Raw genomic sequence first — 19,909 nt, forward strand, 5'->3', positions numbered from 1 at the left:
CTCACGATTGGTGTGTACGAAACATTCTGGTGAGCAACCAAAGGCTAAAGTAACTGCCTTGGCATGCCAATGAATCTGTGTCTTCACCACCGGAAATATTAATACAGTCTCGTGCAAGCTCTTCACAGCGTTTCCATTACCCCGGGGAAATACAACAGCTAATATTTAAGCTAGGACATGCATGCTATATTAAGGATTTCCTAGGGTAATAGAAACTCCACTGCAACCTCTAGTTCCGACGAGCAGTATGGACAGGGGAGGAGAAGTTTTGTGAGACGCCACGCAGCAGCTGCATCAGATTGAGAGCACGATCCTGCAGGATGACTGGCCTTGGGGCCGAGCACTGCAATCTCTAGTGCGACCGAGCAGTCCTCTCCGCGCTTCATGGACAGTGATGAATTTTCTTAATCTAGCGTAGAGGTCGACGAGAATACGATCTCAGCACGCAAACCTTTAGCGTGAACGAGCGCCCTCAAACTCACCTGAGTGGACGGTAATGACAGACTTGGTGAGGCTGAGTCCGCGGCCTCGATCCCAGTGTAGTGGACCAGATCGCCGGAATGTGTGCTCTGCCCTTGTAGCACATCTCTCACTGCAATTTTAGCCCCAACGAGGAGTCGATTAACTTACCTTACCTAATGGGACAGCGGTATAACCCTGCCCACAACCGCGAGCAAATACGAACACACACTGCAATCTTTAGTGTCCACAAGCAGTGCTCTGCTCACATGAGTGGATGGGGTGTGTTACATGACCATTGTTCGCAGCAGGTGTGGCCTGCGGGCGATTTAGTGGCGTGCACTACAATTTTAGTCTCGAAGGGCAGTCACTTCGGTGTACTAATTGGACGGTACTGGTCCCATCTGGTGAATACTTGAGTGCTTCCCAATCATTACGCCACCAAAAGTTCCAAGCACGGCAATCTTTAGCGCTGACGAGCAGTCCCATCTCTCAGTGACCAACCAAGCAGCACCTTCATAACTCCGGTGAGCCCTGGGTATGCCTCGCATGGCTGTTAATTTGCACTGCAGTTCGAGCCCAACGAAGAGTCCCTCCCCTGCTCATTGACCAGCACTGCAGACTTTCCGGTGGGCCATTCCTATGTAACCCCGCAAAACAATGAGGCAATTCTCTGCAACCCAGGGAGAATAACGCAACACGTCGTGTATAATGTAATATGTCGCTCCGATCACAACAGAAGTGGAACCGGATGAAGAAGAGCACTGCGATCTTAGCCCGGACGACCAGTTTTCTTCAACCTATCCGGATCAAACAGCGCTCGTATGACGGTAAGCGAACAGTGCTCGTATAACGGTAAGCGAACCGTATTCGTAAGACGGGAAGGGTAACAATCGCATTCGTGAGGCGGGAAGCACTGCAATCTCTAGCGCGAACGAGCAGTCCTATTGCCCAGCCTTATCACGCTTTTCCTATCATTCGGCAACTTGTCACTCTATCCTTTCTATCGCCGATAAATTACTGCAGAGTCCCCACGGCTGCTTCTGCCCAGAGCCAAATATAGTGCGGATGCTCGATTTCCGTAGCTCGGCAAGATCCGAAAACAACGCAGTTGGATTCGTATTTCACAATACGTCTTTGTTTCCACTAAAAAGCTCTTTGAAAGCATTTCGCATCCGCTTTTCAGTGGTCTGGGAGGTTGAATGCACATACGCGCCAGACCGTCCAGGTTGACGTAGAGTTGAACATGAATACACAATGCGAGCCGAAGTACAAGGGCCAGAGCGGCGAAATGCAAGTGGGGGCGACACACCGATTTAGCACATCGGAGGCTTCGCAGCGCACGCACCCACGCCCTCGCTCCGACCCGCAACCCAGGCCCCAAACGTCACAATCGTACGACACTTGCAGCACATGTATACGACCAGGACTCGCTTCATATAAGAACCCGGCAGCCAGCCGTTTCATTGCATTCAAACTACATCCTAACCCTCCCATACCCGCCATGTCATATCATATAGTCGTCAAGCAAAGTAACCTCAGAATCACTTTCGCAAACCTACACACACACCAATTTTGATCGTCTCGAAAGCCGGATCCGGCGATGTAAGATGTCGCCGCAGGCTCAATCGCCCTTGCGTGCGCACCCCGAACTAGCCACCCGTCTAGTCAAAACACCAACGCAGTAAACATGTAAGGTTCATGTTTGCAGTGCAGTGGCTCACTTGACGAGCTTGCAGACAAGGTCGCCAGAATCGACTGAGTCGCCCTCGCGGACCGAGAGGCCGTCGATCTTGCCGGAGTGAGGTGCGGAGATGACCATTTCCTGGGACATTATTAGCGTCTTAGTACATGGAGTAATGCATCGAATGACTTACCATCTTCATGGCGCTGAGAACAGCGATAGGGTCGCCCTTCATGACATCGCTGCCATCCTTGACACGAACCTCAACAAGCACACCAGACATGGGCGAGCCGACCTGGCTAGTATCGGTGGGGTCGGCCTTGGGTCTCCGGACATTCTCGATAGCAGCGTGCTGGTCCTCGACGGTGACGACACGGGTCTCACCGTTCATCTCGTAGAAGACCTCGCGGAGACCAGTCTGCTCGGAGAGCGGACCGATGGCAAGGAGCTTCAGGATAAGCACCTTACCCTTCTCGAGCTCGACGTGGAACTCCTCGCCAATCTCGGGACGAGCGAGGAAGTAGCGAGTCGGCAGAACGGAGAGATCACCGTACTTAGAGGTCCACTTCTTGTAGTCGTCGAAGACCTTAGGGTACATGGCGTACGAGGCAACGTCGCACTCGGTAGCATCTCCCCACTTCGCCTTGAGGTCAGTCTTGATCTTGGCGAGGTCAATGGGCTCGAGGTAGAGACCGGGACGCTTGTCCATCTTCCTGCGATCACGGAGAGCCTGAGAGCGGAGAGGCTCAGGGAATCCACCGTAAGGCTGACCCATGAGACCCTCGAAGAATTCAAGGACGGACGACGGGAAGTCGAGCTGGTCAGCCTTGTCAAGCACATCTTGGTAGGACAAGCTGTTGGAGACCATGAACTGGGCCAAATCACCGACGACCTTGGATGTGGGGGTGACCTTGACGATGTCGCCAAGCAGGTCGTTGGCGTGCTCGTACGCCTTCTTGGTCTGTGCCCACTGCTCACCGAGACCTTGCTGAGAGGCCTGGAAGATTAGGTTGGTGAGCTGACCACCAGGGATCTCGTGCTCGTACACCTCGGGATCGGGGCCAGTGAGACCAGCCTCGAAGGGAGAGTAGAGCAGACGGAGCTGCGCCCAGTAGGAGTCAAGGCTGCGGATCTGGTGAGCATCAAGCCCAGTCTCGAAGTCAGTTCCCTCGAGGGAGGCGAGAATGGCGCCGACGCTGGGCTGGGAGGTCATGCCAGACATGCTGTCGATGGCGGCATCAACAGCGTCGGCACCGGCCTGTGCGCAAGCCACCATGGAGGCGACACCAGTTCCGGCAGAGTCGTGAGTGTGGACGTGGATCGGAAGGTCGGGGTACTTCTCGCGGATGGCGCCAACAAGAAGGGTGGCAGCACGGGGCTTGAGCACGCCAGCCATGTCCTTAAGAAATAGTCAGCAAGTTGTAAGAGGTAGAGAGAGGATGACTAACCTTGATACCGAGGATGTGGGCTCCCATGCCCACAATCTTGTCTACGACACCCAGGTAGTACTCAAGGTTGTACTTCTTCTTGGGGTTCAACATGTCACCGCTGTAGCAGACGGTACCCTCAGCAACACCACCGGCCTTGAGGACAGCCTTGATACCAACCTCGAGCTGCTCAACATCGTTGAGCGCATCGAAGACACGGAATATATCCATACCGTTCTTCTTTGCCTGCTCGCAAAAGTGGTAAATAGCGTTATCGGGAAGCGAAGAGTAGGCGACACCGTTGGCTCCACGGAGAAGCATCTGGAACGGAATGTTGGGTACCAGCTTCCTCATCTTGCGGAGCCTCTCCCACGGGTCCTCGTACAAGAAGCGCATGGCAACATCGAAAGTGGCTCCACCCCAGCATTCGAGAGCCCAAGCATTGGCGTAGGCGTGGCTGGTCTCCTTAGCGATGCCGAGCAGGTCGACAGTTCGCACACGAGTGGCGAGGAGAGACTGGTGGGCATCGCGCCATGTGGTGTCCATGATGAGGCAGCCCTTGTTTGCGCGGACAGCCTTAGCAAAGCCCTCGGGGCCCTGCTCGAGGATGATGTTGCGCCAACCCTTGGTCGCAGGGGCAGAGGTGTCGACGACTTGGCCGTCCTTATCGGTGATGGTGGGAACCTTGATCTCGCCCTTGAACTTGGGCTCACCAATCTGGCCCTTGACCTGGCTGCCGTTGACGGCAAGCTCTCCAAGGTACGCAAGCAGCTTCTGGGCACGGTTCTGGGAGCCGATGAGGTCGAAGAGCGCGGGAGTATCGTCAATGAAGGTCGTCCAGCACGCTCCATCGATGAAGGTGGGATGTGTGAGAAGCTTGAGCAAGAAGGGGATGTTGGTCTTTACACCACGGATACGGAACTCGACAAGCGCACGAAGCATCTTCCGGCGGACGATCTCGTATGTGGAACCACGGCACGAGCACTTGACCAACATGGAGTCGTAGTCTAATCACAAGGTCAGCGTATGATCAAGATGGAAGGCCAAATCAGCGCGAGCGATTTTGATACGCTGTGTTACCCGGGATGGGTGAAATGTAGGCCAAAATACTCAAAGCTAAGCCAAAACAGTCCCAAGTTTTGAGGACTCTGTTACCCCAGGATGGGTTATGCAACAATGGAGTATGCTCAAAACGGAGATGTCTGGTCCCAGACTCTGAGTACACTGCGTTACCCCAGGATGGGCTATGCACAGGCGGAGCGCTCGAGCTCATCGCCACCAACTCAATGGAAATGCACAACTTACGAGGAGTAATGATGGCACCGGCGAAACCGTTACCTCCATCGAGACGGACACCATTACCACCTGCAGACCGGTATACCTCTCTTGAAAGTACGTTAGCTCTGTCGCAATGGTGGCGGTACAGGTGATGGATGGGTTCACTCACATCTTTCCGGTGTCAGGGGAGAAGCCATTGGCGGGATCTTCCGTTGTGATACGGCACTGGAAGGCAAAGCCACGGGTGGAGATGTGGTCCTGGGTCAGACCAAGCTGCTCGAGCGAGGCACCCGCTGCAATCTGGATCTGCGCAGCAACGATATCGATGCCGGTGACCTCCTCGGTGATGGTGTGCTCTACTTGACTGTTCCGGAAGGTCAGCTGTGCAATTGTCCGGCTTGGCTCAAAAGACTTACATTCGAGGGTTAATCTCGATAAAGTAGTACCGGTTCTGCTGGTCGACCAAGAACTCGGCGGTACCAGCATTGCGGTAGTTGACCGACTGGGCAAGGCGGACGGCATCGTTCAAGATGGCATCACGGGTCTTCTCCGGGAGATCCTTGGCCGGGGCAATCTCGACGACCTTCTGGTGGCGACGCTGGACAGAGCAGTCACGCTCGTAGAGGTGCACGACATTGCCGTAGTTGTCACCGAGCAGCTGGACCTCGATGTGCTTAGGCTTATCGAGGAAGCGCTCGACGAAGACGGTGCCGTTGCCGAAGGCAGACTTGGCCTCCGATGTCGCTCGCTCAAAAGCATCCTTCAGCGAGGCCTGCTCGCGGACGACACGCATACCGCGGCCGCCACCGCCAAAGGCAGCCTTGATGATGATGGGGAAGCCATGCTCGTCGGTGAACTGCTTCACGTCCTCGTACTTCTCGACGGGGTCGGGGGTGCCGGGCACGACGGGCACGTTGCACTTGATGGCGAGTCGGCGGGCGGAGACCTTGTCGCCGAGGGCATCAATGGTGTCTGGCGAGGGGCCAACAAACTATCCAACACACGTCAGCCTGGGTCCGCGCAATTGGCGTTTGGCAACACATTGGACTGTTGGGGGCGCCCGAGATGGCCGCGGGCGGGCTGCTGGCCTACGGCAAGAGCACGGTCGCGGCTGCCCCGCCAGAGCTCGCCGGCTCAACAAATGAGCGGCCACAGCGGCACACCCCGGCAGCCCTTCGTCATGGCATAAACAAAGTAAAGCTACTCACGATAACGCCGGCGGCCTCGACCTTGCGCGCAAACTCTGCGTTCTCGGACAGGAATCCGTAGCCCGGGTGGATCATGTTGACCTGGTGCTCGACGGCGATCTTGACAATCTCGTCGGCGGCCAGGTACGCGCCGACGGGCGTGTACTGGCCGCGCGCGCCGATCTCGTAGGCCTCGTCGGCCTTCTGCCGGTGCATGCTCAGGCGGTCCTCGTGGCTGTAGATGGCCACGGTGTGCAGCGACAGCTCGTGGGCTGTTCGGAAGATGCGGATGGGGATCTCTCCTCTGTTGGCGACTGGGGATGCTGTTAGGGGCGTGTTGGCGGGCAATTGGCGCTGCCGTTGGGCTTACCCATGAGCTTCTTGAGCTGCATGATGGAGCTGTTTGCGCGCAGCCGGTGGTGCACCGAGTTGCGGTGCGGGTGGTGCTCGCCATGCTCGTCGTCGAACTCGCTCTCGTCAATGGCCGACGCCGCCGCGTTCTTGTCGACGGCCAGCGTAGTCATGGCGGGCGGCTGTCTGTGTGTGGGGAGGTGGGGGAGGGGAGGGTGTGTGAGGGAGAGAGGATTGCTGAGCGGGTCGACGGCCGCGGGCACGCAGTGCTATATAGTGGGCGGTATCGGTATCGGTGCCAACCCAGGGCCTCGACGGTATCGGGCCAGTCAGTGGTGAGTCTGAACGCAGCGTGCTAGCAGGTAGGGCAGTGAGTGCAATTGGGCCCAGGGCCAGCACCAAGCCGCTTCAACGCTGGTGACGCCGGGCGCGTCCACTCTGCAGGCCCGCAAAAGCAACAGAGCTGGCGCGCGGGCCCTGCCATGGCTGGAGCTCCCCTGCTGCCCCTCCATGCACAAATCGATAAGCCGCTCCCCCATGCGTCGCAGCGCAGCGTCCAAAGCCCCCGAACACCTTGCTAAAACTTATTGCACACCCAAAGACGCCGCGAGCCAAGGTCCGCGAAACGCCCCCACGCCGCCGCCGTCTGGCCTGCGACGCGCGGGGCTGCAATCTCTGCCCGCCCTGCCCGTCACTGCTTCACATTCCCCGGACGCGCGCTGCTCACCGCCCGCCCAGCCCGCGCGACGCTACCCCGAGCTTCCATGCCTTGCCCATGCCTCATGTTCCCAGATAGCCACTGCCTGCTGTTTTCCGCGACGCATGCCTCTAGCTCGGCACCGCGGGACAACGGAGGGCGCTTTGCTTCGGCTGCCCGTCTCATGATGCTGCCTCCCAGATAGCCGAGAAACGGACGCATCCGCCTGGGGAGGCATCGCGCGCTGCGCATTTCCGGTCTCTTTTCTTTGCGTCCTGCAGCACATGTGATCCTTTTCCAGCCATTCGACCCCAGGGCCACGGGCCATTACTCACGCCATGAGCTCGCCTCGGAGAAATCGTGGGGGCGCGAGATGTCGCCGAAGCCCAAGTGCACGCTCGACGGTGCCCTGCGTGCCTCTACACAGCAGCTACGCCATCACGCTGGATAGCTGTCGGCCGGCGAAACATTCAAGCGCTGGGCATTGGTTCAGGGTCCACACTGCAAACACATGAAGTGCTCGCCTGCAGCTTGTGCAGCGCCCGTGTGGATCCTCACCGGCGCAGCCAGGCTCGTCTTGAACGTTTGGAGACTCGTGGTACGCAAACTCCAATTCTCAACCCACGCAAGCCATGTCGAGACTTGACAGCTCGATACTCAGAGTTATAGCCGGCGTCCGGCGTGACTCGAGCGGAAAGAATATAGTCGGTAGCGTGCGACTGCATTCTGCGTCCACCGCCAATGCATCACTCCATCATCCCCAGCATTACGCAGATCATATCCCATCCTGATCTCCACAAACCCGCATAACCGCCTTGACAGCCGCCGACTCCAACTCCGTCACCACCTGCAGTACCAGACGTGTAGAACTCGCGGCACCTGAGGCTCTTGTCCGCACCCAAGAGTCCGCCGAGCGTCCTTGGCGGAGATCATCTGTGCGTCCCTGGCGCAGAGCCTCGCCGCATCGCACAGCTTAAAACACCTACCCCACATCCCACCCCCTCGAGAAACACCGAGACGCGATGCCAAGCACCGCGATTCAATATCCCTTAGATTCATAAAGTGTATACGCAGCCGTGTTTTACCTACGGACCCACGGGCTGGGCCAGAGTGTGCGAGAGTCGTTATCGATTGTTGGGCGTGGGAGAGCAAGTTGGTGTGTTTCGTTGGATGCTTGGCGGGGTGCGAAACGTTGGACACTGTGACCCACGGAACCTGGGAAACGTCTCGTGGAGCTTCTTGAGCCCAAGGCCGGGTCGGTGGACCTACAGCGTTAGGAAAGAGATCTCTTTCTGTAATTCTGCGTATTACCCATACTGGGTCAGATACGGTATTCAGACTTCTGTCCTGTTGCCGGAGAACTCCCAAGCGTCGGTGCGCATTCGATCAATGGACGCACGCGTCTAACACCATGCGTTGACCATGCAGTGCGCGCCTCTTCGGCCCGCTTCAGATGATAACATGGTAAACAATCGGACAAACTGAAAGCATTTCACTATTCAGCCTCGGTCAGCCCTGAAAACCTGCGTTTGCTCAAAGCTTTGCCACCTAAACGCAACGGCTATATCGAAGTGGAGATCTGGGAAACTCCGCAAACTCGTCCACCCCGATGCGCTACATAGATTCTGCAACGGGCCCTTGGGGGCAGAATGACCTGGGGCGAGTAATAAGTCCTCATCAGCCTGGATTTTAAGTTAGAAATCCTTCGCCGAACAGGAGAATGGAATCCCAAGCATTTTTGGTAAACTTTTAACCTTGGTGGTGAAATTACTCACTGTTTCAATCCTCGAGATCACATCTATAGCATTTTGGCGATTACTGGGCAAGACAAATTTTTCACAGTGGATTACAGAGAAGATATCGTTGCCATTTTCTTCAGATGCCCCCTGCGTTTTGCACGCGAGCTGGACCCTGCTCAGATACTAAGGCTCTGGGAGTCGCTGGAACTTACCGCCAGTATGATAGAGGAGGCTGTCAAAGCAAGGGGTGTACCATTCCAGATTTCCATTCCTATGCGACGGACCAACATCGTACCCGCTCTGAGACGACAGCTCCAGGGCATTTACAAGTTCAAGTTGAAAAGGAAACGACCCGACTTTGTCGTCACGATGCTTATTATTTTGCGTGTGCTCAGATTCGTGGCTACGGTCATCATGGCATCTTGCTTTGCCCCGGGACAAACAGTGATTTCTGTCGGGAGAACCGGGACGCTGATGCGGGTGACCTAGAAAGGATACACGTGCTGGTTCATCTACCAAAACTACCATCCGACGACAGCGTCGGTTTTTCAATCATCAATACCACCTATGGCCACCTCCTACAACCAGAAGGTACAGGACTCTGGTCAAAGATTGATGGGGTTGAATACAAATTTCAGACGTGGTCAGAAGTCGTCCGAGTTGCCAATTCAGGTGGATTGTCGAACAGAGATGACCATGACTCGAAGTCGAGGCCGCACTTTCCGCTCAAGTTTTCGCATGGATGTGTAGACCATGTGAAGAAGTTCTGGAAAACCGAGTTGTTGTCGAGCGAGCGGCTGCAGTTCCAGGAACTCCTAGAAGCTGCTGCCGTTGCTATGACCTATCGACCGCTGCGGCGGGAGCAGCCATGACTAGCGAGATGAGCATGTGGAATAAACGATGTAGAATTCAGAGCTTAACTGTGTAGAATCACTGGCATTAACGATTATTCCAATGCCTTCGAACATGATACACTGGCGCAACCAAGGTACTGTGTATCTTTGAATCGGGTTATCGTTGGAGTGTGGTGACATCGATTTTGTCCTTGCGTTGGACGTACCATCCAGTCACCAAAAATAAATCCAGCACCAAAACACAATTTGGGGCGCTCAATTACACGACGTAACCTTTTAACACCTCAGAGTATATTACCTCTATCCAGATAGCCGTAAAATACACACTAGCATATATGTCCGCTCAAACCTACTCGGCGTACAGCCACCCCGTGTCGGGGCAACACTATCCCGAATCACGACTCTGGGCATGCGTAAGCAGACACTACAAGTTGTACTGACTCACCACACAGCAATACGCCTGACGCATGTGTATGACTCAACGATTTGAGAGACATGTGATTAAGTTGAGGAACATCACACTCATTTAGCTGAATTGAATTCAATAGCCAACTGTATATCTCACTTTTTCTGTAATCAGATATAAGGACTACATGCAACAGGCACTTAATGCCTCTACCGCAGCGTTAGATCTTCCCGTAACCGGCAGTGTTCACAACATTCTTCGCGTCGGTAGCGCTGGAAGCGGACGCGACGTTCTTGCCCGAAAAGTTGGTCAGGAAACCAGTGTTCTTGATGTTGAAAGCGCCGGAGCTACCAAAGGCGTTGACTACGCAAGCGCGGCCGAGATAAGACGAGCATGCGGCATTGCTCGAACTGTCGGGGCTGGTAAACGCCTGACCTCCGACGGGCGAAGTCACCACATTGACCACGTTCTGGAAAACATTGCCTTCAGCCAGAACCATGCCGCCCGAATCAATCTCGAAAGCATGTCCTGAGCTATCGGTTTGATAGAAGTAGTTATTCACCACGTGGGCAAGGGTGTTGCCACCAATCTTAGGAGCGCGGCCTGAGAAGTGGCGGACGTAGTTGTTCTTGAAGGTGATTAAATCCTGGGATCCGAGGAAGAGAACATTCCAGTAGTGGTAACTATCGCAATTTGGTGACCATGAAGTTGTGCCATCAATATCGCAGTTGGAAATAGTTACACGATTGCTGGCACTCGTGCCCAGGACGATGTGCTGTCGACCGATGAGTGAGGTGGATACATGATCAATCCAAACTGTATTGATCAGCAAGTCAGTCAAAATGTTGAATGGTGGAGGACAGATTCCCTCAGACCTTCGGCGTGAGCAGCCTGATGTCTTAAGGAAGCTTGGTCTATGGTGTCGTACCCAAGTCAGTGTTATCGAGGGTTATAGCGTCACCTCCCCACACATATTTGGGATTTAAATTCGTGATCTTCACATTCTGAATGATAACATTCTTCGCGTTTATGATCCTGAGGCCTTTGCCCTGTAAAGTTCGGTTAGCAAACTAAATGAATGATGGTTGAATCAATCATCTGGGGCCCTGGTACCTTTATAACACCCGAAGATCCTTGGCCGACCAGCGACTTGTTCGAGCCGACTGTAATACCCAGGATACCAGCCTTATCGTAAGACACAGACACACTTGGAGCTGAGGCCTCATAGTTCGTGCACCAGTTGTTCTGATTGATAGCCGTCTGGCATGCGCTGCCAGTCCCCCACGGCGCACATCCGGTCCCCGACACGGTCCCCTCACTGCCAGTGAAGTCAAAGGTCTTCGTCAGTATGATTACCCGAGCGGAGCTGTCGCCCAGATAAGAGACCAATTCGGCGTTGGTGGAAGGGTAGACCGCGGTTGCTGAGCCACCGCCGGTCACGCCCTTGGCGAAGCCCTCTGCCGCGCCGGTGACGCCGGCTGCCGCAGCATGCCGGGTCAAGGCTAATACCGTAAATACCAGGATTCGATTTGGAAACATAGCTGATACCAGGGGTCTACTTGATTGTATCGCGGAAGAGTGTAATGACAAAACCCAAACCACGAAGTATCCCAGCCGGTTCAGAACTAACTGTCATGAGCAATCACTGCCTCGTCGACATCAACCTTTTATACCTTTAGATGACAAGACAATATACTCGTCGTAGTGTTACAACCTATCTGGACGAATTATTTTCCGAAGTCACATTCAGGGTCTGGAAACATAGCGAGCTGTCGTCACACTAGGGTAGCCGCTTATTGGTGGTTTTCATCCCCTGATGTTTTCCGGTCCAGGGTTACGTAGCCCTACCAAGACTCACCCTAAGCAGTGCATTCACGGACGTCGTCTAGCCTACAGAAGCTTGAATGCGGGGTGCGCGCCATCAGGTTGCCGGTCTTCACCACAGTTCTCGGTAAGCTCATTGGTCCATATGAAAACATTAGGAGTCATCTGGTGTTTTAGCATTCAGACATGCAACCAACCATGTCCGGTGACACGCGACTCTATGATATTCAAGACATGATCTGATTGTTGCAGACCCATCTGACTCGTTCACCATTGGCACAGTTGCCCTAGTAACCTTGTGACTCTTCGTGGGCAAATACATCGGTTTGCTCTCAATGCAATACTCAGGAAAAAGGATAGCATATGTCGTGCTATTAGGTCCAAGCCGACAGAATGGCTCACTCGATAAACGTACGAATGGCACTGATAAACTTGTAATAAAGTGCGCTCAAGTAGGACTTGGCGGAAATCCATGTAAACCCACAGGCGATCATTTCCCTAACGGCGAAACCCACATTTACTACGAATTTCCTCCTATTATGCTACACCCGAACGATCCAGCAACGTCCTATGACTCTTAATTAAATCTCGGGAGGCCAGATCCTGTGGTCCACGAATCGCTCAAACGTAGAACACATATGCAGCGTGAGACAAAGTACCCTCGAGATTGACAGGAAAAAGCACTCAGAATAGCTATAGATATGACCAGATTGACCTGCTTGCAACCAGAATTCAATCGCTCCACGGACACTGGATATTGGCGAAGTCTTCTGAGGAAAGGCGACCTAAAATTACTACCAATTTGATTCACATGTCAAAATTATCGCTATACAACTTCTAGATGTCACTGGGCATCTTTGCTACCACATCGGAGGTCGTAAACCTTGCAAATAACGCACGTGTGCGGATTAACGTGAAGACTCAAAGGCTGAATTCAGCAATGCAAGTACTTACCTTCCCAACCCACCACGTATGCTAGCGCAAGACAAAAGCGAGTATCTGTTTAATTCAGGGCAGTACCTTGTCGCCACTACCGCGTTAAAGGACGGTTGGAAGACAGTGTCCAGCAGGGCAGACGGAGATAGAATTAGATAAAATAGGTTACTAAGTCCAGGCTGGCGGCAAAAGGAGCGTTTTCAAGCTGGCCACATTACGCTCCTACGCTCCCAAGCCTGTTCCATAACCTAAGATTATCATGGCCAGCATGCAGCGCGAGGCACAAGCCCCACGTGCACTATGTTACCCCATGCTACTCCGCACAGTCCGCCTTTCGTCCCGGCACTAACAACACACTTATACACGCATGCAGAACCCGGCAAGACACGCTCTCACAGAAGCAAACAAATTAGTCTTAAAATACATTCCACTCCGAGAAAATTTCTCAACCGAGATCCCCTCAAGCTCGCCCCATCGCACATGCATGCTCAAGAGCAACCCCAAAACGCCGTGTACAAGTACATCCCGCTTCCGACCCTGTTGTCTCCAAACCTATGCACCCGTTCCACATTGCTTCGCTTTTGCATGCCAAAACATCAAACTATGTAGACGAAGCCCATGCGCACCCAATAATCTTCTCATCCAGAGTTCCCCGAGCCGCCTAAAATCCCCGGAAACCAGTCGGCTGCGGCGCGATGCCGTTGGGCTGCTGGTACGGGCCGGGTGACGGTGCGTTTCCGACGGGGCCCTGGGTCAGCATGAGGCGCGAGCCGAGGATGGGTGTGTCCTCCTCCTTCTTCTGCTGCGAAGCCTCCCGCTGCTTTCGCTCTTCGTTGTCCTTCTTCAGCATCTCGATCGTTGCTGCCTGCTGCGCAAGGAAGTTGATCATGTAAGGCTGTGTTCATGTTAGCACAGGAACAGCTGACGGGGAGAGGATACATACCATGGTGAAGTCGTTGAGGTTGTTGCGCCACGAGATCTCAAGAATGACATCGGGGCGAATAAGATCGTAGCACGCGTAGAGCATGCCGACGTAGCACTCGCGGCTGCCAATGTCGACGAAGTAGCGCAGCAGGTCCTCGACCACATCGGTCTTGCCAGACAATGCGGCAGTCTCGATGGCGTCCTTGAAAAGCTTGTCCTGCTTCGACAGAGCAATCGACTTCTCCCATCGCTTGTTCTTGCGGTAAATGTTGGCTGCAATCTGACGGAAGAAGACCAGATCGTGTCGTTCCAAGCGCTGAGCAAGGTCCATCGCGTCGTAGTTGTCATAGTTGTTGACCGAGTCGCGAAGTGTCTTGTAGTCTTCCTCTTCGATCAAGAGGTCGTTGAGCGCATTGTTGACCTCACGCTTATTCTGGGACTGGACGCTGAGCAGGAAAGGCTTGATCAGAGGAATGTTGTCCGACTTTAGGAACATGCGGACGACACGGTTGACATCGATGCGAGCAGTAAGTGCTTGAAGGAGATCGGTCAGAAGAGTAGGTTGCTCCTCGAGGTAGAAGCCAAGCGCGCGGTAGTAGATCTCGACGTTGGAGGCCTTGGTGATGGTGTCCTTGAACGACTGGTGCTCCCAGGCGTCCGCCGCGCGCTCCATCATAGCGAGCGCAGCGTTGTCCCACTCATCGTAGTGGACGTACAAGAAGATCAGCTCCGGCCACAAGTGGGCTTCCTCGGTGGCACGGATCATCTTGGGGATGTTAATGCGACCTAAAAACGGTTAGTGAGGTATTGCGCACTGTGTGAATAGAATCACTCACTCCAAAAGAGGCGAAGGTGCTCCATGACACGTTCCGAGTGGTACTTGGTGAGAGCGATGCCGAGCTCGGTGAACATACCCTGGAGAAGTTAGTAAATTCACTCGATATGTACGTGAACAATTGCTTACCATGTGGGCACGCTCTAGACCAAGGCCAGCCTCCAACAACGCAATGAGCTCATCGAAGTAGCCGTTGCGCTCATACTGCTTGACGAGATCGGTCAGCTCTTCAGCGTGAACAATGAGATTAAGACCGCAAATTTGAGCAAGACGGAATTCCTTCTTAGCAACACAGGCCTCATTGACTTGACGCCAGACCTTGACGCTGTTTGCCTTGCGGGCGCATTCTACAGCAGCCTGGTAGTCCTCAAGGTGGACCAGGGTGGTGGCAAGCTTGGCCCAGTTCGAGATGCTGGTGTAGAAAATCTTGGCAGCCTCGTGGTAACCTTCCTCGTACGCCTTGTCACCGGAGGCTTCAACATCGGCAACGTTCGTGGCGCGGAGGAAGTCCTCAAGCTCGGGTAGCTGGTTCGTGCGGGCAAAGCAGAATGCCAATGCTGTGTCGATGGGAACCTCGCGAACGGTCTTGCGGGCGATCCTCAGGAACTTGATGAGATCTTCATCCTTGCCAGCGTGCGTGGCAATCTCGATCACTTCCAAGAAGTTGGAAGGGTCGCTGGCGCGAATGTAGGATTCGATGGAGTCTGTTACACGCAGACCATCAAGCTGAGCCTTGGCTACCCGGCTCCAAACCTCGGGAAGGTCGACACGATCAGCATATTCTTGTGCGCGGTCAATGCTGACAATGTGCTCAATAAGAACGTTCACAGCATCGACGTGTTGCTCGTGCTTCTTGTAGATCTCGAACGCCTCCTCGTACATACCAACCTCGATACATTGCTGAGCAATGTCCTCGGGCGTGTATTGCTCGAGCTGGTGGATGTAACCCATCATGCGGCCACGGTCAGACTTGGCGGCCGTAAGCATCAAGAGATTCTGGAGCGAAGGGTTGTCGGAGAAGGTCGAAGGTTCCAAGATGATCTTCTCAAGGAGGTCGATGAGCTCGGCAGGCATGTCGCCTGTGATGAAGGCCTTGACAGCAATGCTGACCTTGTCGGGGTCAGTCGACTCAGGGACCGCGGTGGATGTGACCTGGTCGACCAAAGAACGGCGGTGCATGTTGTTGGGGCTCAGTACATAGTCCCAGACTTCGCCATCAGCACGCTCGAGCAGGTAGCGGGCCTGTGCCTTGAACATGGAGTTCTCATTGGTGACGTTGATCAAGTCGAGATCGTTCTGGCCCTTGCTGTAGGCAATGAACGCGAGGTTCGGGTCACGCTTCTCGCAGTATTTGCCGACAACCAGCGTGTCGTACTGGTCGTTCTCCTGGAGGAACTTCTCTGGGTTGTTGTTGCTGTCGATGTAGATCTTGGCCAGAGCGTTGTACACAGCCTGCTGCTGGTTGCCCTCCGCAAGAGTGTGCTCAAGGAACGGCAGCAGAAGCTTCAGACGGTTGCGAGACTCCACTTCGGCAACGAGCTCATCAATGGGGATGGATGAAGGGGTGACCGATGCGAGCAGACCCTTGATGATGCTCTCGTCACAGTCAACGTCGAGCAATCCACCTATGACAGCCGGGGTCCTGGAGGGGTTCACGCGCTGCACGTACACCTCAATCGACTTGAACTGCTGCTTCTTGTACAGGTACAGGACCAAGTCGTGGATGAAGTTGAATCGGTCGCACACGATGATGAGCGGCAGCTGCTCTGTGAGGTTAGCCTCCTTGAGGAAGTTCTTCACCTTCTCAGGGTTATAAGCGTTGGATTCACGGCACACACGCTCGACCTCATTCAGCTGGCCCATAGTCGTAGCAGCCTCGATGTACTTGAACGTGACATCAGGATCGTCGCTAACGTTGACGATGGAACCCAAGAAGAAGTACAGACCCTCGGCAGTGCGGTGCTTCTCGAGCAAGTCAATGATCCTAGTAGCACCAAGAAGATCGGAGTATTTTTGGGAGATGCGAATCACAGCCTGGAGGTTTTGCCGAATGTTGGTTGTGAGCATATGATCTAAGCTCTCCAGGGAAAGCTCGACAGTTAACTGGCCGAAGTAGTTGATCAACCACTCCTCAGGGATCTTGTCGGTCTGCACGATCATGCGCTTGATAGCCGCGGTGTCGTCCGTGTGCTCGAGCGCGCGGGTCAGGAGTCCAGCCTGCTCGCAGAGAGTGGCAACACGAGCGCGGTCGTAGTGGGAAAACATCTCATTTCCGAGGATAGCGTCCGCCACCTGGGGTGCGTTGAGCAGGTTCATCTCAAGGAGTTTAGTCTGTAGGTGGCCTTCCTCGGGCAGGTTGTTCGATAGTACATCAAGCAAGAATGCGGTTGCCTGCTGAATCATACCCTGGGACTGGAAGATGTCGACCACCCGGTCCACGCTGATGAGGGGTCCCCCTTCATGCTTGGCCAAGCTGGAGGCGAATTCGGCTCCCTTCCTGTACGAAGTCAGCTGAGTCACAAAAGTGGGTTAATATACAAGTCGTCTTGTGTTTAAGGTATAGCGACGTTGTACCAGGGAAAATCGTACTCTGGGTTTACCCTGACGATATGCTGGAGCAGCACATTGTAATCTGGGTTGTATCCGACGGACTGGCAATACTGGAGAATCAGATCGAAATGGCCAAGCTCCGCGAGCGCAGCGACAGTCTTCTGGGGAACGTTGGCCTCCTTGTAGATCGCAAGAGCGAGGTTGAGGTCGTGCGGCTTAGCCAGGTCTCCGAGCTCCTCGGAGCAGTGCAACTTGCCCTCCTTCTGCCACTTCTCGATCAAGTGTTTCCGGCCCTGCGCAAAGACTGGGCGGGCCAACTCGAGCGTCTCGTCCTTGTTCAATCCACCCTTATCAAGCAGCTGCCCGAAGTACTGCAGAAGCACAGTAATTTGGCCCGGCTGGGCTGGGATCTGCCGTAACCGGTTGATCGTCTGAGGGGTACGGAGGAAGCCACGCGGCGAGTTGGCAGCGACCTTGGCGGCCTCGGTGTAGTTTGCCTGGTTCATGAGAGTCTCGAATCGCTGCTGGTACAGGTTGTCAGCGCCGGGAAGCCCGCCCTTTGACGCAAGCTTGTACGCAATCTCCGAGCATGCGGGGTTGTCCATGATGTACGGGATGAGCGCATCTTCCCGAATGGTGGTGTGCAGAACTTGTCCGCGCTTGTTGATCACCACTACACCCTTTCCGTCGTCGTCGCGTGCGGTTGTGAAGACCGTCTCTTCCGATATCCTGTTCAAAAAGAGCGCGGTACCGGTCTCGAGATCGTGCAGATGGATGAAACCAAACTTGGTGACTACGATCAGGATGCCGTACTTGTGCGCAATGTGGATTCCCAGAGGGAAGTCACCAGTGCCCTCGGCAGGCCAGTGAATCGGGATCAGGCGCTTCGGGAAGGCGGGGTTCGCAGCGTTGTGGTCGACCTCGACAATGTTGATCTTGGCCTCTCCGGTGGTTGACTTCACTGCGAACGCGAAGAGCTTCGTGTCGGAGGTGGCGCCATCCAGGCGGAGCGTCCCGAATGTGGCAGCATGACCCTCGAGCGGCTGGCTGACGTTTCGCGCCTTGGAGAACAGCTGCATGTTACCCCGGATGCCTCCGGTTGGGTGCGACGCGATACCAACCAAGCATGACCAGCTCTCATCGTCGTTGGTCACGTAGTTGATGATTTGGTTGTTCTAATCCGCTGTCAGCTCGAACTGCTAGATGGCTCCATGTGTCCTACCTCCAACTGCTCCTGGCGATCGAAGATCTTGCGCGGGGTGGGTGGGTTGCTGCCGTCGAGCACATCCCAGTGGTACACCGACTTTGTGCTGACAAGCGCCAGGGTGGTCTGGCTGATCCACCGCCAGAACTGGATGTCCTCGTGGTGGGTATATGTCTGCAGGCGCTGCTTGGTCTCGAGATTGAAGAGCTGCAGCGTCTTTCCCTGCGCCTTGAGAGCAATGATGGGCTCTGTCAGATGCATGATGGCGCTATCAGCGCGGATTGGCCGCCGGATGACATTGTTTGTGTTCTTGAGGTCGACGATGACGGTCTCGGCGGGCGTGTTGGAGTCGTTATTCTGCTGGCGCACGCAGACGTACTTGTCCGACTCGAGCGTCTGTAGCACGTCAGTCCCATCCTGGGGTGTGGAGTGTTATTGCATTGATAACGTACGCAGTTCTGCCATGATATTGATGCTGGCTGTGTGCATTGTTAGCTTGTTGTCCCTCCGCTTCCGGCGCGCTCGGTGCCTTGCGTGGCAGACGTACGAGGATGTTCAGGTTTGTGAGCTAAGGCCAATGTTAGCATCGTCGCATATGCAGACAGGCGCCGCAAGGCTCACCAGCGTCGGCTGCGTGACATGCAGCGGGATAGGTCGTTGAGACATGTTTGCGCCGGGGCAGCTCTGAGCTCACTCTTGGTGAGAGAGCAGGCGGCGAACAGGGGTATCGAAGGGAAAAGGCACAATTAGACCCAGAAGCAGGACGCCGGAAGCGCGCAATTAGGAAATGAGAGAATGTGGGGAGGCTGCGGAGGACGGTCGTGGAGATGTGTTTTCGATGTAAAGGAGCTCGCTCTCACCAGGTGTTCGGAAGGAGCTAGGGCTTGGCTTGGGGTCTGAGCTGACTACGCGACCACGACCACGACAACACTGCATCTCCACCCGGCGTTTGCATCCGTTCTTTCCTTTATAAGCTGATATATTTCGCTTTCTATTGGGCTCATCATTTGAAATCTCAAACAGGTCCAAAAGTAAACGCTCCCGCATCAAACTCCAATGTTCTCGAATATGAACCACTAGTCTCAATGAGGTCATTCAATAGGATCCCATACTGTGCGTATGAAGCGACAAGGTGATCGACGCAAACAGCACAGATACACTTGATGACATTCATCCCATGATTCATGGAGCCGTTGGTGCATTCAGCTCACTGAGGGTCAAGTGAGCAGCCTGAATACGCAGCCCCGGCGACGTGAGAAGCACGTGGCAGGACCCTGGATCTGTCTAACTGACTGTGAAGAGTGGTAGTCCTTCCATTCATGTCTGGGAGTATACTTTGTCAAGTGTGTGGACATGATCAAAATGCTCTGTTCATGCCCGTTGCTGGTCCATGGCAATTTCAAAAAGGCCATAAATACCAAACCTCGTTCCCCTCTAGCTACTTTGATGGAATCATAGGGGCACTAAAGCACTCCCATGGACGCATGTCTTTCAAGTATGCGTGGCTCCAAACAAGGCTGAGCAATCGCATGGGCCGATGCTGTCCAACTTTCG

General features: G+C 54.4%; 4 protein-coding genes across 4 annotated transcripts; 1 reads left to right on the forward strand and 3 right to left on the reverse strand.

Annotated features, from left to right (window-relative positions):
* Positions 1-2,179: 2,179 nt before the first annotated feature.
* Positions 2,180-6,559, reverse strand: CC84DRAFT_1180694 (pyruvate carboxylase; the record flags this gene model as incomplete). Its single annotated transcript, XM_018180498.1, has 8 exons — positions 2,180-2,284; positions 2,337-3,542; positions 3,592-4,577; positions 4,876-4,955; positions 5,018-5,212; positions 5,265-5,839; positions 6,057-6,358; positions 6,406-6,559. 8 exons carry the CDS (start codon positions 6,557-6,559, stop codon positions 2,180-2,182), a joined length of 3,603 nt encoding a protein of 1,200 aa, XP_018031088.1.
* A 1,993-nt stretch (positions 6,560-8,552) lies between these two features.
* Positions 8,553-9,982, forward strand: CC84DRAFT_323735 (uncharacterized protein). The gene has a single exon (XM_018185852.1). It carries the CDS (start codon positions 8,963-8,965, stop codon positions 9,692-9,694), a length of 732 nt encoding a protein of 243 aa, XP_018031089.1. The 5' UTR covers positions 8,553-8,962; the 3' UTR covers positions 9,695-9,982.
* Positions 9,983-10,278: 296 nt separating this feature from the next.
* Positions 10,279-11,621, reverse strand: CC84DRAFT_1209600 (pectin lyase-like protein; the record flags this gene model as incomplete). The annotated part of the gene is made up of 3 exons (XM_018182229.1): positions 10,279-10,898; positions 11,011-11,131; positions 11,196-11,621. 3 exons carry the CDS (start codon positions 11,619-11,621, stop codon positions 10,303-10,305), a joined length of 1,143 nt encoding a protein of 380 aa, XP_018031090.1. The 3' UTR covers positions 10,279-10,302.
* Positions 11,622-13,039: 1,418 nt separating this feature from the next.
* On the reverse strand, positions 13,040-19,207 carry CC84DRAFT_1168766 (clathrin heavy chain). Its single transcript, XM_018179481.1, has 9 exons — positions 18,977-19,207; positions 18,903-18,923; positions 18,808-18,834; positions 18,374-18,751; positions 17,191-18,326; positions 14,731-17,098; positions 14,603-14,681; positions 13,786-14,552; positions 13,040-13,737 (listed from the first exon to the last, which is right to left on the reverse strand). The coding sequence occupies exons 1-9, from the start codon at positions 19,019-19,021 to the stop codon at positions 13,504-13,506; spliced, it is 5,055 nt and encodes a 1,684-aa protein (XP_018031091.1). The 5' UTR covers positions 19,022-19,207; the 3' UTR covers positions 13,040-13,503.
* Between the last annotated feature and the right edge of the window lie 702 nt (positions 19,208-19,909).

The sequence above is a fragment of the Paraphaeosphaeria sporulosa genome (assembly GCF_001642045.1).
Source record: "Paraphaeosphaeria sporulosa strain AP3s5-JAC2a unplaced genomic scaffold CC84scaffold_12, whole genome shotgun sequence".
NCBI classification, from domain to species: domain Eukaryota; kingdom Fungi; phylum Ascomycota; class Dothideomycetes; order Pleosporales; family Didymosphaeriaceae; genus Paraphaeosphaeria; species Paraphaeosphaeria sporulosa.